General features: G+C 50.7%; 1 protein-coding gene across 4 annotated transcripts in view; it reads right to left on the minus strand.

The window, feature by feature from the left end:
- Positions 1–14,861, minus strand: part of NBEAL2 (neurobeachin like 2) — a 354,508-nt gene that overhangs the window by 144,331 nt on the left and 195,316 nt on the right. For 3 of the 4 annotated variants that reach the window (XM_060247903.1, XM_060247901.1, XM_060247900.1), the window contains exons 7-9: positions 11,618–11,703; positions 7,899–8,205; positions 3,586–3,692 (exon numbers count right to left, since the gene is read on the minus strand). In XM_060247903.1, the coding sequence (XP_060103886.1) occupies positions 3,586–3,692; positions 7,899–8,205; positions 11,618–11,703 (500 nt within the window). Of the gene's footprint in view, positions 1–3,585; positions 3,693–7,714; positions 7,738–7,898; positions 8,206–11,617; positions 11,704–14,861 lie in introns of those variants that run through there. The other variant, XM_060247904.1, reaches the window with a different exon arrangement.

The raw sequence follows: 14,861 nt of genomic DNA on the forward strand, positions 1-14,861 counted from the left end.
CCATCGCTGTGGTAGCAGCTGCCACTGAAGCAACGTTATCCTAACCTGCCCAGCCAATTGGATCTCCAGTGGCCAATCAGAAGCCCTGTTGGGCAAGTGCCCGATTAGGACCCACCCGCATTCTAACACCAGGTGCGGGTGAGGAAAGGTAGTTGTGGGCACCATGTTGACAACCCCAGGAATGATCTTTTGGGGTTGGTGGGAGGAGGCTGCCAGAACAGAGAGGATCATGGGAAAACCCTGTATGCCTTCCGTCCATGCATAGTTGGAGGTAGGCCACTAAGAGCAAAAAAAAAAATATTGCACAACACTGCATAGGGTTGCCAAGTCCCCTGCGGCCTCTAGGGGGGGACTGTTTTCGCACCTATTGTACCATAGAGTTTCCCCTCCCAAAATGCTAGAACATCCGGGAAAACCATAGAGTTTTCCCGAAAATGCCTAGAGTGGCTTGCGGGTGATGTCATCGTGCCGGTGACATCAGGGGAGGTTCCCCCCACCGTCCCGATGTGGGCTGGTGGGTTGGGAACCTCCCGGGTGGGAGAATCCCCGCCCGGCCCGGAGACTTGACAGCCCTAACACTGCAGGTAACTCTTTTGTGTTCTCCAGAACTGTTCAGCAGGTTGGATATTAGTAACCACAAAAAGAGAGAAAGAGAAGGTAGGGGCAGAGATATTTCAGGCCATTATCTTGAGGTTTTAAGACCCATGGTGTCTCTCCAGGGCTCATTTTGTAGCAGGAGCTCCTTTGCATATTAGGCCACACACCCGTGATGTAGCCAATCCTCCAGGAGCTTACAGTAGGCCCTGTACTAAGAGCCCTGTAAGCTCCAGGAAGACTGGCTACATCAGAGGGGTGTGGCCTAATATGCAAAGGAGCTCCTGCTACAAAATGAGCCCTGTGTCTCTCCCTCTTTCTCAGTGTTTATTTTGCCTTAATGACGCTCTTAAAATAGTATGGAACAGAAGGAGGGGAAATGCTTGCACCTGGTTTGCTTAAAAGAGGGGGAAAGTTAAAAATAACTCCGGAGACAGCCGCAAAGGCAAGATTCCATCGACTTGCGACACATATCTGTCTTGCCTTTTATTTACAAACTCCCAAGATTTATTAGTGGCCAAAGCCTGGCATGCAAAGAAAAACGGACAAGTCCAAATCCGGACCTTGGTTTACCACCCACACTGGGAACGGTGCCCAGAGGAACAATCCTGTTGCCTGCTACGCAACATTTTGCGACAATATGGTATGAGGTTCGAGTGGAGGAGACGCCATGGCTGAGGACCTACCTACCTAAGGGACCGTCTCTCCCCATATGAGCCCCAGAGGGCACTGAGGTCATCTGGGAAAAACCAGTTGAATATCCCTGGGCCAAGGGAGGCCAGACTGAAGGCCACCCGGGACCGGGCCTTCTCTATTACCGCTCCATTACTGTGGAATCAACTCCCTGAGGAGGTGAGGGCCCTACGATGTTTAGATGGATTCCGTAGGGCCTGCAAGACCCACCTCTTCAGGATGGCCTTCAACTAGTGGAAAACTAGTGACAAACTAGGTATGCTGCTGGAAATGCTTTTATTCTTGAAATGCTTTTACTCTCGGAAATTTACTGAAACCTGTTTATAACGCCATATTGTTAAGTTAATTTTAATAATTTGTAATTGTTTTAACCATGTTTTATAAGTATAATTGATGTAATGTGTGTTTTCTGTTGTGAGCCGCCCTGAGCCTGCTCCGGCGGGGAGGGCGGAATAGAAATAAAAAATTATTATTATTATTATTATTATTATGGAACCCACAGTCCAAGACCATTTTGAAACAGGAGAGCCTCTTCTTATAGAATCGCAGTGAGATCCTAGCCTTCTTTATTCACCTCCTCAAACCTTCCATGGAAGGAGATATCTGTCCCCTTACTCTGACTACCCCAGGCTTCTTCATTAAGAATGTGAGGTCATCAGACTAGTGGTCCATCTGGTCCAGCATTTCATCTCACATAGTGGCCAACCAGTTCCTCTGGAGAGCCAACAACAGGGCAGAGAGGCTGAGGCCTTCCCCTGAGAAGAACATCAGAAGAGCCCTGCTGGATCAGACCAGGGAGGGTCCATCTAGTCCAGCCTCCTGTCTCTCACAGTGGCAGAAGCAGTTCCTCTAGAGGGCCAACAACAGGGCAGAGAGGCTGAGGCCTTCCCCTGAGAAGAACATCAGAAGAGCCCTGCTGGATCAGACCAGGGAGGGTCCATCTAGTCCAGCCTCCTGTCTCACACAATGGCCAACCAGTTCCTCTGGAGGGCCAACAACAGGGCAGAGAGGCTGAGGCCTTCCCCTGAGAAGAACATCAGAAGAGCCCTGCTGGGTCAGACCAGGGAGGGTCCATTTACTCCAGCCTCCTGTCTCATCCAGGGGCCAACCAGTTCCTCTGGAGGGCCAACAACAGGGCAGAGAGGCTGAGGCCTTCCCCTGAGAAGAACATCAGAATTGCCCTGCTGGGTCAGACCAGTGAGGGTCCATCTAGACCAGCCTCCTGTCTCACACAGTGGCCAGCCAGTTTCTCTGGAGGGCCAGCAACAGGGCAGAGAGGCTGAGGCCTTCCCCTGAGAAGAACCTCAGAAGAGCCCTGCTGGGTCAGACCAGTGAGGGTCCATCTAGTCCAGTATCCTGCCTCACACAATGGCCAACCAATTCCTCTGGAGGGCCAACAACAAGGCAGAGAGGCCGAGGCCTTCCCCTGAGAAGAACATCAGAAGAGCCCTGCTGGGTCAGACCAGGGAGGGTCCATCTAGTCCAGCCTCCTGTCTCACACAATGGCCAACCAGTTCCTCTGGAGGGCCAACAACAGGGCAGAGAGGCTGAGGCCTTCCCCTGAGAAGAACATCAGAAGAGCCCTGCTGGGTCAGACCAGGGAGGGTCCATCTAGTCCAGCCTCCTGTCTCACACAATGGCCAACCAGTTCCTCTGGAGGGCCAACAACAGGGCAGAGAGGCTGAGGCCTTCCCCTGAGAAGAACATCAGAAGAGCCCTGCTGGGTCAGACCAGGGAGGGTCCATTTAGTCCTGCCTCCTGTCTCACACAGGGGCCAACCAGTTCCTCTGGAGGGCCAACAACAGGGCAGAGAGGCTGAGGCCTTCCCCTGAGAAGAACATCAGAATTGCCCTGCTGGGTCAGACCAGAGAGGGTCCATCTAGACCAGCCTCCTGTCTCACACAGTGGCCAGCCAGTTTCTCTGGAGGGCCAGCAACAGGGCAGAGAGGCTGAGGCCTTCCCCTGAGAAGAACCTCAGAAGAGCCCTGCTGGGTCAGACCAGTGAGGGTCCATCTAGTCCAGTATCCTGCCTCACACAATGGCCAACCAATTCCTCTGGAGGGCCAACAACAAGGCAGAGAGGCCGAGGCCTTCCCCTGAGAAGAACATCAGAAGAGCCCTGCTGGGTCAGACCAGGGAGGGTCCATCTAGTCCAGCCTCCTGTCTCACACAGTGGCCTCATGAGGAACAACTGGGCACAGGTCATCATGAGGAACAACTGGGCACAGAGGCTGAAGCCTTCCCTTGAGGTTGCCTCCTAGCACTGCAACTTCAAGAACAATGGCACGATTACCCTACCTTGCTGTTCTGGATGAGCCGGATGATGTGCTCAAAGCAGTTGTTGCTGAGGAAGATTGCCTGCAGGACGGGCCGGTCATCGCAGTTCAACATTTCTGGGATAGCATCTGAAAGGGGAGGGAAAGATGAAGGGGTTTTAAAAAGCCACCAGAATTCCACTTATAAGATAGGGTGGGGTATAAATAAAAAAAAAATGACAAAAAATTAAATTACAGAACCAGAGGGGGCTACAGGCCCATCACACTCAGAATCCTACCTCCAAAATTAACTTAAGAACATAAGAGAAGCCGTGTTGGATCAGGCCGATGGCCCATCCAGTCCAACACTCTGAGTCACATAAGAACATAAGAGAAGCCATGTTGGATCAGGCCAATGGCCCATCTAGTCCAACACTCTGTGTCACACAGTGGCCAAAAAACCCCAAGTGCCATCAGGACATAAGAACATAAGAGAAGCCATGTTGGATCAGGCCAATGGCCCATCCAGTCCAACACTCTGTGTCACATAAGAACAGAAGAGAAGCCATGTTGGATCAGGCCGATGGCCCATCCAGTCCAACACTCTGTGTCACACAGTGGCCAAAAAACCCCAAGTGCCATCAGGACATAAGAACATAAGAGAAGCCATGTTGGATCAGGCCAATGGCCCATCCAGTCCAACACTCTGTGTCACATAAGAACATAAGAGAAGCCATGTTGCATCAGGCCAGTGGCCCATCCAGTCCAACACTGTGTCACATAAGAACATAAGAGAAGCCATGTTGGATCAGGCCAATGGCCCATCCAGTCCAACACTGTGTCACATAAGAACATAAGAGAAGCCACGTTGGATCAGGCCAGGGCCCCATCCAGTCCAACACTCTGAGTCACATAAGAACATAAGAGAAGCCATGTTGGATCAGGCCAATGGCCCGTCTAGTCCAACACTCTGTGTCACACAGTGGCCAAAAAACCCCAAGTGCCATCAGGACATAAGAACATAAAAGAAGCCATGTTGGAGCAGGCCAATGGCCCCTCCAGTCCAACACTCTGTGTCACATAAGAACATAAGAGAAGCCATGTTGGATCAGGCCAATGGCCCCTCCAGTCCAACACTCTGAGTCACATAAGAACATAAGAGAAGCCATGTTGGATCAGGCCAATGGCCCGTCTAGTCCAACACTCTGTGTCACACAGTGGCCAAAAACCCCCAAGTGCCATCAGGACATAAGAACATAAGAGAAGCCATGTTGGATCAGGCCAATGGCCCATCCAATCCAACACTCTATGACACAGTGGCCAAAAAAAGCCTAAGTGCCATCAGGAGGTCCACCAGTGAGGCCAGGACACTATTGCACCCCGCCCCTCCAGCACCAAGAATACAGAGCATCACTGGCCCGGACAGAGAGTTCCAACAATATGCTGTGGCTTATGGCCACTGATGGACCTCTGCTCCATATGCTTATCCAATCCCCTCTTGAAGCTGTCTATGCTTGTAGCTGCCACCACCTCCTGTGGCAGTGAACTTGCTAGAGCTCCAAGCCCAGGTAAGAGAAAGGAGAAGAGGAGAGGTCCCATATAAGATGAAACACAGAAGGCAAGTGAGGATGAAAGAGGCCCAACATCTGACCCATGAAAGGTGGGGCCAACTGCACCCGAGGGAGAGAATTCTCCCAGCCCTTCTCCCCCCACCCCCAATCCCTTTGCATGCAGAGTTACAATATCCAACAGAGTCCACTCACGAATCTCCAGGGATTTCCTAGCCTGGAGTTGGAAACTCTGTTTGGAGGAGCAGGAGCATTTGCTGATCATATGAAAGAGCCAGTTTGGTGTAGTGGTGAAGTGTGCAGACTCTTATCTGGGAGAACAGGGTTTGATTCCCCATTCCTCCACTTGCAGCTTCTGGAACGGCCTTGGGTCAGTCATTGCTCTTGTAGGAGTTGTCCTTGAAAGGGCAGCTGCTGCAAAAGCTCTCTCAGCCCCACCTACCTCACAGGGTGTCTGTTGTGGGGAGTGGGAGGGTAAAGGAGATTGTGACCATTCTGAGACTCTGTGATTCAGAGTATAGGGCGTGATATAAATCCAATATCATCATCATCTTCTTCTCTTGCAGAGCTGTCCTTGAAAGGGCAACTTCTGTCAGAGCTCTCTCAGCCTCACCTACCTCACAGGGTGTCTGTTGTGGAGGAGGAAGGTAAAGGAGATTGTGACCACTCTGAGACTCTGAGATTCAGAGTATAAGGCGGGATATAAATCCAATATCATCATTTTCTCCTCTTGCAGAGCTGTCCTTGAAAGGGCAACTTCTGTCAGAGCTCTCTCAGCCTCACCTACCTCACAGGGTGTCTGTTGTGGAGGAGGAAGGTAAAGGAGATTGTGACTGCTCTGAGACTCTGAGATTCAGAGTATAGGGTGGGATATAAATCCAATATCTTCATATGTGGGCAATGAAGTTTGAGGCAGCCTGTTCCTTTCCTGGGGGAGATTACGGGGGCATCATCTTTCCAAACCAGGTCGTTGTTGAGGTGAAAATACTTTCCCTTTTGCTCCCGTAACACTACTTCTGGCCAGCCCCTTACTTCCCGTTGAGAGCTTGTCACAGGATTCGCACCGGTTGTGCTGGAACGCCACCCCGCATTGGGAGGTCCAGGTCCTGCAGTGCATCTCACGCTTCTGTCCTGACTGTGGGGCCATGCTCAAAGGCCGAGGACCAGTTCAGAGTTTCAGGAAGTTTCCTGGCTCTTAGATCTCATTGCAAAACTTCGAGGTGCCAAGAGAACCACCGGCAGCAAGACAGAGAGGGCGCCTTCACGGTCAGATGCCCCAAGAAGCTACCGATCTCTTTCTAAAGCATCAGTTCTCTAGGAATTCTACATCAGTATCTATGGGAACCCCTCCCACTTAATTCTAGAACAGCACGACGTCTGGATTCCTTGGAGGACTCCCTTTGACCACCAAAGAACCGGGATATCAATAGCAGAGCCAAAACCAGGATTTTAATAGGCTCTTTTTTGGGGGGGGGGGCTTTTGAAAAAGTCAGGGGGCCCCCTTTCCCATCCACTGTGGGGCTTGCCGCTTCTCAGAGGTAGGGGTAGGGGCAAAAGCTGGAGGCTCTGAATCTAACTAAATTGAGGCAGCCAAACTAAGAGACAGTTTGGTGTAGAGATGAAGAAGAAATTGGATTTATATTCTGCCCTCTACTCAGAGTCTCAGAGCGTCTCACAATCTCCTTCATCTTCCTCCCCCACAACAGACACCCTGTGAGGTGGGTGGGGCCAAGAGGACTCTCACAGCAGCTGCCCTTCTAAGGACAACCTCTGCCAGAGTTATGGCTGACCTAAGGCCATCCCAGCAGCTGCGAGTCAAGGAATGAGGAATCAAACCCAATTCTCCCAGATAAGAGTCCATGCATTTAACCACTACACCAAATTGGCTCTTTTGGATGTATATCCTGCCCTCCACTCTGAATCTCAGAGTCTCAAAGCAGCTCACAATCTCCTTTGCCTTCCTCCCCCACAAAAGACAGCCTGTGAGGTGGGTGGGGCTGAGAGGGCTCTCCCAGAAGCTGCCCTTTCAAGGAGAGAGTCTCAGAGCGGCCTACAATCTCCTTTCCCTTCCTCCACCACAACAGACACCCTGTGAGGTGGGTGGGGCTGAGAGGGCTCTCACAGCAGCTGCCCTTTCAAGGACAACCTCTGCCAGAGCTCTGGCTAACCCGAGGCCATTCCAGCAGGTGCAAGTGGAGGAGTGGGCAATCAAACCCAGTTCTCCCAGATAAGAGTCCATGCACTTAACCACTACACCCAACTGGCTCTCTATTAGAGCTATGGCTGACCCAAGGCCATTCCAGCAACTGCAAGTGGAGGAATGGGGAATCAAACCCGGTTCTCCCAGATAAGAGTCCATACACATTCACTACACCATACTGGCTAGTGGTTAAGTGCACAGACTCTTTGCATATTAGGCCACACCCTCTGATGTAGCCTATCCTCCTTGAGCTTACAGCAGGTCCTGTCCTAAGAGCCTGTAAGCTCCAGGAGGATTGGCTACATCAGGGGTGTGTGGCCTCATATGCAAAGGAGTCCCTGCTACAAAAATAGCCCTGCTAACTCCCAATGGACTGCACGCGATCGCTCCCTGTGGCCACCTACCCAGCATGTTCACCCTGAGGGTGATGAGCTCCCTGTGGCCACCTACCCAGCATGTTCACCCTGAGGGTGATGAGCTCCCTGTGGCCACCTACCCAGCATGTTCACCCTGAGGGTGATGAGCTCCCTGTGGCCACCTACCCAGCATGTTCACCCTGAGGGTGATGAGCTCCCTGTGGCCACCTACCCAGCATGTTCACCCTGAGGGTGATGAGCTTCTCCTCCCAGTGGGGTCCCGGCGAGCTGTCCAGCGAGGCCATGGGCTGGTCAGAGTTGAGGACTTTGAAGAAGCTGCCCAAGATGGCCCTGATTTCCACCTGGGGCTGGCTGGGGCTGCTGACGTGGAGGACGTGGACCATCTCCACCAAGCTCTTCAAGGTCAGCTGCAGCAAGCGGAGATCCCTGGGAGACCCGCTGGCCGGAGAACACCACCTCCGGAGAACCAGCATGAGGACCTCAACCGAGGATGGCGTGACCAGCGCCAGGGCGTTTCGCTGTTGGGGAGAAGAGAGAGCCAGATATGAGTTGAGGAACACCAGCTTCAGTAGCACAGAAGAACGTGCATTCATTTCTCGTTAGCACTAAAGCATCTTAAAAAACCGGTTCAGACTAATCAAATCGAGAGGTACTTCCATTTCCCACGGCCGTACCTTTTACCAGTAGCCAAAAATTGCAACTCCTTAAGACGAAGAAGATGAGGTTGGATTTATATCCCGCCCTCCACGCCGAAGAGTCTCAGAGGGGCTCACAATCTCCCTTAACTTTCTCCCCCCCCCACAACAGACACCCTATGAGGTAGATGAAGATATTGGATTTATATCCCGCCCTCCACTCCGAAGAGTCTCAGAGCGGCTCACAATCTCCTTTCCCTTCCCCCCCCCCCACAACAGACACCCTGTGAGGTAGATGAAGATACTGGATTTATATCCCGCCCTCCACTCCGAAGAGTCTCAGAGCGGCTCACAATCTCCTTTACCTTCCCCCCCCCCACAACAGACACCCTGTGAGGTAGATGAAGATACTGGATTTATATCCCGCCCTCCACTCCGAAGAGTCTCAGAGCGGCTCACAATCTCCTTTACCTCCCCCCCCCCACAACAGACACCCTGTGAGGTAGATGAAGATATTGGATTTATATCCCGCCCTCCACTCCGAAGAGTCTCAGAGCGGCTCACAATCTCCTTTACCTTCCTCCCCCACAACAGACACCCTGTGAGGTAGATGAAGATATTGGATTTATATCCCGCCCTTCACTCCGAAGAGTCTCAGAGCGGCTCACAATCTCCTTTACCTTCCTCCCCTACAACAGACATCCTGGGAGGTAGATGAAGATATTGGATTTATATCCCGCCTTCCACTCCGAAGAGTCTCAGAGCGGCTCACAATCTCCTTTACCTTCCTCCCCCACAACAGACACCCTGTGAGGTAGATGAAGATATTGGATTTATATCCCGCCCTCCACTCCGAAGAGTCTTAGAATGGCTCACCATCTCCTTTCCCTTCCTCCCCCACAACAGACAGTGAGGTAGATGAAGATACTGGATTTATATCCCACCCTCCACTCTGAAGAGTCTCAGAGGGGCTCACAATCTCCTTTCCCTTCCTCCCCCGCAACAGACACCCTGTGAGGTGGGTGGGGCTGAGAGAGCTCTTACAGCAGCTGCCCTTTCAAGGACAACCTCTGCCAGAGCTATGGCTGACCTAAGGCCATACCAGCAGGTGCAAGTGGAGGAGTAATCTTCTTGGCGATAAGAACTCTGAGGTTACATACAAATTAGCAAAATTTGGCTGGCTTGCCACAAGAATAAGAAAAAAACTAATAATTCAGTCAGGAAATGGCTAAACACCTTTGCCAATCTTTGCTAACTGCCACGTCCTGTTACATTTGTAGTTTTACAACAGTATCAATTATGCCTTTTTAATGTAAGATTTTATGGTCAATCAGTTTTAATTTTGTATGATTTTACTGTTTTAAATGCTGGCTTAAGCTGTGAAAAAACAAACTCTGCGTAATTAAATCTGATCATCTGAGATCCCCATACCTGGTTAATATCTCCAGATTTAACATCAGGACATCCTTCACAGCTCTCCACTTTCAGACTATGCAAACGACTCTGTTAACTGGTTGATATTTTCACATCTCAACAGAACAATGTTTTTGCATTTGTGTTTCACCTATGATAGAGGGCCTACCCCATTATATTCTATCCTATTCACCCTACAATGCCCCCAGAATTCAATTTCTGTCTGGAGTACTAACCTCCTTAAAAGCGCGTACAGAAAATGAAAATATTATATTTCTGTTATCGGACAATGATGCTCATGAGCCAGTTTGGTGTAGTGGTTAAGTGTGCGGACTCTTATCTGGGAGAACTGGGTTTGATTCCCCCACTCCTCCACTTGCACCTGCTGGAATGGCCTTGGGTCAGCCGTAGCTCTGGCAGAGGTTGTCCTTGAAAGGGCAGCTGCTGTGAGAGCCCTCTCCAGCCCCACCCACTTCACAGGGTGTCCGTTGTGTGGGAGGGAGGTAAAGGAGATTGTGAGCCACTCTGAGACTCTTCGGAGTGGAGGGCGGGATATAAATCCAATATCTTCATCTACCTCACAGGGTGTCTGTTGTGGGGGAGGAAGGGAAAGGAGATGGTGAGCCGCTCTGAGACTCTTCGGAGTGGAGGGCGGGATATAAATCCAATATCTTCATCTACCTCACAGGGTGTCTGTTGTGGGGGAGGAAGGAAAAGGAGATTGTGAGCAGCTCTGAAACTCTTTGGAGTGGAGGGCGGGATATAAATCCAATACCTTCATCTACCTCACAGGGTGTCTGTTGTGGGGGAGGAAGGTAAAGGAGATTGTGAGCCGCTCTGAGACTCTTCAGAGTGGAGGGCGGGATATAAATCCAATATCTTCTTCTTATCTTCTTCTATAGAGTCTCTTTGTTTGTCCTCGCAGCTAGGAAGGTAAGAGCAAGAGTAATACCAAATGCTGTAACTTCTTGAGGTTGGCCTTTCTGAGGAACTTTTAAGGTGTTAATTGGAAACTTTGTTCGGGTTCCGTTTTGTTTTGTGACAGCCAATGGCTATACGCAATTCATTTTTGACTGACCGACCGACTAGAAAGCGATCAATCTTCGGTTGTGCAAGGACTCTAGGAAGCAAAAATTCAGTAGACAAGACAGAACGGGGGTAGCCAAACTGTGGCTTGAGAGCAACACGTGGCACATCCACGCACATTATGCGGCTCTTGAAACCCTCGCTTCCCCCATCAGCTGTCTTGGAGAAGGCAATTCTCTCTTTAAATCACTTTTCTTAGCCAAGCCAGCTGGCAGCTTAGAGAATGCATTTAAAGTTCCTTCCTTCCCTCCCTCCCTCCCTCCCTCCCCTCCCCTTCCCTTCCCTTCCCTTCCCATCCGCTGCTCCCCTCCCCCCAAATGGGGATTGACAACCCTATCAACCTTTCAGGCAGTGGTTCTGTTTAGCCGGGTCCCTTTTAATCTGCCTAGCCAATCAGAAGCCCTGCTTGGGAAAAGCCCCACTTAGCCCCGCCCTGCTTGGGAAAAGCCCCACTTAGCCCCACCCTCTACCTAAAAGCATTGGGCAGGGGCTAGAAAAGGCCCTAGGGTCACCACGCTGGAGATTCCTGCTCTGACCACAACTCCACTTTGGCTAAAGCGAGGCTCGACCCTGGAATGTGGAAAACCAGGAACAAAGAGCTGGGCACCCAAAGGAGCGGGGGAAACAGTCAAACCGTACCTCCTCGAACTCCCTCCCCCCACCCCAAGCCCGACAGGAAACATCTGAGCAAACCAGCAATGCTGATTTTTCTATCTTCGTGAGACCACGTCCACGGATTCCTCAGAGCCCTCCTAGTGGCTCAAAGCAGCAGGTCAGGAACTGACGGAAGGCTCACCTTGGAACCTGAGACGACGGCCCCAAAGAGGTGGATGAGCCGCAGCTGGAGGGCCTCCGGAAGCTGTTCCTCCTCTTGGAAACACTCTAGATATTGGAAGAAGAAGAAACTGGATTTATCCTTCCTGAGCGGAGACAAAAATGTGTGAGCCAGAGGCTTAAAAACTGTGAGCTAGCTCACATTAGCATCTTAGAGGGAACACTGCCTGAGACCTCTCCCCAATCAAGAAGAAGAAATTGGATTTCTATCCTGCCCACCATTCCGAATCTCAGAGCAGCTCATAATCTCCTTTACCTTCCCGCCCAAAACAGACACCCTGTGAGGTAGGTGGGGCTGAGAGAGCTCTCCCAGAAGCTGCCCTTTCAAGGACAGCTCTGCGAGAGCTATGGCTGACCCAAGGCCATTCCAGCAGCTGCAAGTGCAGGAGGGGGGAATCAAACCTGGTTCTCCCAGGTAAGAGTCCGCGCACTTCACCACTACACCAAACTGGCTCTCTCTAGGGAACAAGGAGAAGAAAGAGGCGGTGGCTGATCGGATCCAGGCATTGTGGAAGATCCAAATTTCAGATGTCTAGAATCTAAAACCCATTGCATTGTTTATCAGATGACCCAACCTGTTGACTACAGTTGACTGACAGGGGGTGGGGATGCGGTCATAGAATCATAGAGTTGGCAGGAACCTCCAGGGTCATCTAGTCCAACCCCCTGCACAATGCAGGAAACACAAATACCTCCCTTAAATTCACAAATCCCCTCCACTTTCTTTTTTTTTTAGCCCGAAGGCCTTTTTTGGAATTCTGAAACGGTTGGAGGGGGGCATAGCCACAAAATGGCTGCCAAGGAGGTGGAGCCAACCACAAAATGGCTACCACATCTTACCTTCAGTCACATACTGAAGAGATTTTTGTTGTGGCAGCTTCTGCCAAAGAATTTTTCTAAAAAATCTGGACAGAAAATCCAATCCCCAATGGCCAATAAGAAGCCCTGCGGGCAAAAGTCCCACCTTGCTATTATTATTATTATTATTATTATTATTATTATTATTATTATTATTATTATTATTATTATTATTATTATTATTATTCCCCCTATTCCGCCATGGGGGCTCAGAGTGGAGTACATCATAAGTAATAAAATCACAGTAACAACACAATAAAAACCAGTTACAGTATTTAGTAGAAGTACAACAGGATGGTCCAGCAAGATGGTATAACAAAATGGTATAGCAGGACGGTACAGCAGAACAGCACAGTGGAATAATACAGTAGGGGAGGCCGAACGATCTAATAGATAGATGCCCACCGCCTCATCCAAAAGCCTGGTGGAACAATTCCGTTTTGCAGGCCCTACGAAAGGCTAACAAGCCAGGTAGGGCCCGGATCTCCACAGGGAGCTGATTCCGCCAGGTTGGGGCCAGGACCGAGACAGATCTGGCCCTGGTTAAAATGTATAAAAGGAAGTCCTTCTTCACCCAAAGAGCGAGTAACATGTGGAATTCACTGCCACAGGAGGTGGTGGCGGCTACAAGCATAGCCAGCTTCAAGAGGGGACTGGATAAAAATATGGAGCAGAGGTCCATCAGTGGCTATTAGCCGCAGTGTATATATATGTGTGTGTTTGTGTGTATATGTGTGTGTATGTATATGTGTATACACACAGACACACATATATTGGCCACTGTGTGACACAGAGTGTTGGACTGGATGGGCCACTGGCCTGATCCAACATGGCTTCTCTTATGTTCTTATGTGACACAGAGTGTTGGACTGGATGGGCGATTGGCCTGATCCAACAGGGCTTCTCTTATGTTCTTATGTGACTCAGAGTGTTGGACTGGATGGGCCACTGGCCTGATCCAACATGGCTTCTCTTATGTTCTTATGTAACACAGAGTGTTGGACTGGATGGGCCATTGTCTTATCCAACATGGCTTCTCTTATGTTCTTATGTGACACAGAGTGTTGGACTGGATGGGCCATTGCCCTGGTCCAACATGGTTTCTCTTATGTGACAAAGAGTGTTGGACTGGATGGGCCATTGTCTTATCCAACATGGCGTCTCTTATGTTCTTATGTGACTCAGAGTGTTGGACTGGATGGGCCACTGGCCTGATCCAACATGGCTTCTCTTATGTTCTTTTGTGATTCAGAGTGTTGGACTGGATGGGTGATTGGCCTGATCCAACAGGGCTTCCCTTATATGACTCAGAGTGTTGGACTGGATGAGCCATTTGCCTGATCCAACATGGCTTCTCTTATGTTCTTATGTTAACAGCTCCGTTTTGCAGGCCCTACGAAAGGCTAAGAAGCCATGTAGGGCCTGGATCTCCATAGGGAGCTGATTCTGCCAGGTTGGAGCCAGGACCGAGACAGTTCTTGCCCTGGTAGAGGCAAGACAGGCTGCTCTTGGGCTGGGGACAATCAACAAATCTTGGGAGGCCGAACGAAGTGACCTCTGCGGCATATATGGGTGCCAGAAACGCTTGGTGGGTGCCAGAAAAAGGTGTGGGTGGGGACCCATGACTTACACTATGCAATCTGCCTTGTGTTTCTGTGAGAAAGGGGGATTCTAAATGATGTAAAAAATAAAAATCAATGTCAATAGCAGGCATAGTCAGGAGGTGTGACTGCAGCATGGGCACTGTCCTGGAGAGCCAGTTGGGTGTAGTGGTTAAGTGTGAGGACTCTTATCTGGGAGAACCAGGTTTGATTCCCCACTCCTCCACTTGCAGCTGCTGGAATGGCCTTGGGTCAGCCATAGCTCTGGCAGAAGTTGTCCTTGAAAGGGCAGCTGCTGTGAGAGCACTCTCCAGCCCCACCTACCTCAAAGGGTGTCTGTTGTGGGGGAGGAAGGTAGAGGAGATTGTAGGCTGCTCTGAGACTCTCTCCTTGAAAGGGCAGCTTCTGGGAGAGCCCTCTCCAGCCCCACCCACCTCACAGGGTGTCTTGTTGTGGGGGAGGAAGGTAAAGGAGATTGTAGGCCACTCTGAGACTCTGTCCTTGAAAGGGCAGCTTCTGGGAGAGCCCTCTCCAGCCCCAGCCACCTCATAGGGTGTCTTGTTGTGGGGGAGGAAGGTAAAGGAGATTGTAGGCCGCTCTGAGCCTCTGTCCTTGAAAGGGCAGCTTCTGGGAGAGCCCTCTCCAGCCCCAGCCACCTCACAGGGTGTCTTGTTGTGGGGGAGGAAGGTAAAGGAGATTGTAGGCTGCTCTGAGCCTCTATCCTTGAAAGGGCAACTGTTGTGAGAG

The sequence above is a fragment of the Heteronotia binoei genome, chromosome 10 (assembly GCF_032191835.1).
Source record: "Heteronotia binoei isolate CCM8104 ecotype False Entrance Well chromosome 10, APGP_CSIRO_Hbin_v1, whole genome shotgun sequence".
NCBI lineage: Eukaryota > Metazoa > Chordata > Lepidosauria > Squamata > Gekkonidae > Heteronotia > Heteronotia binoei.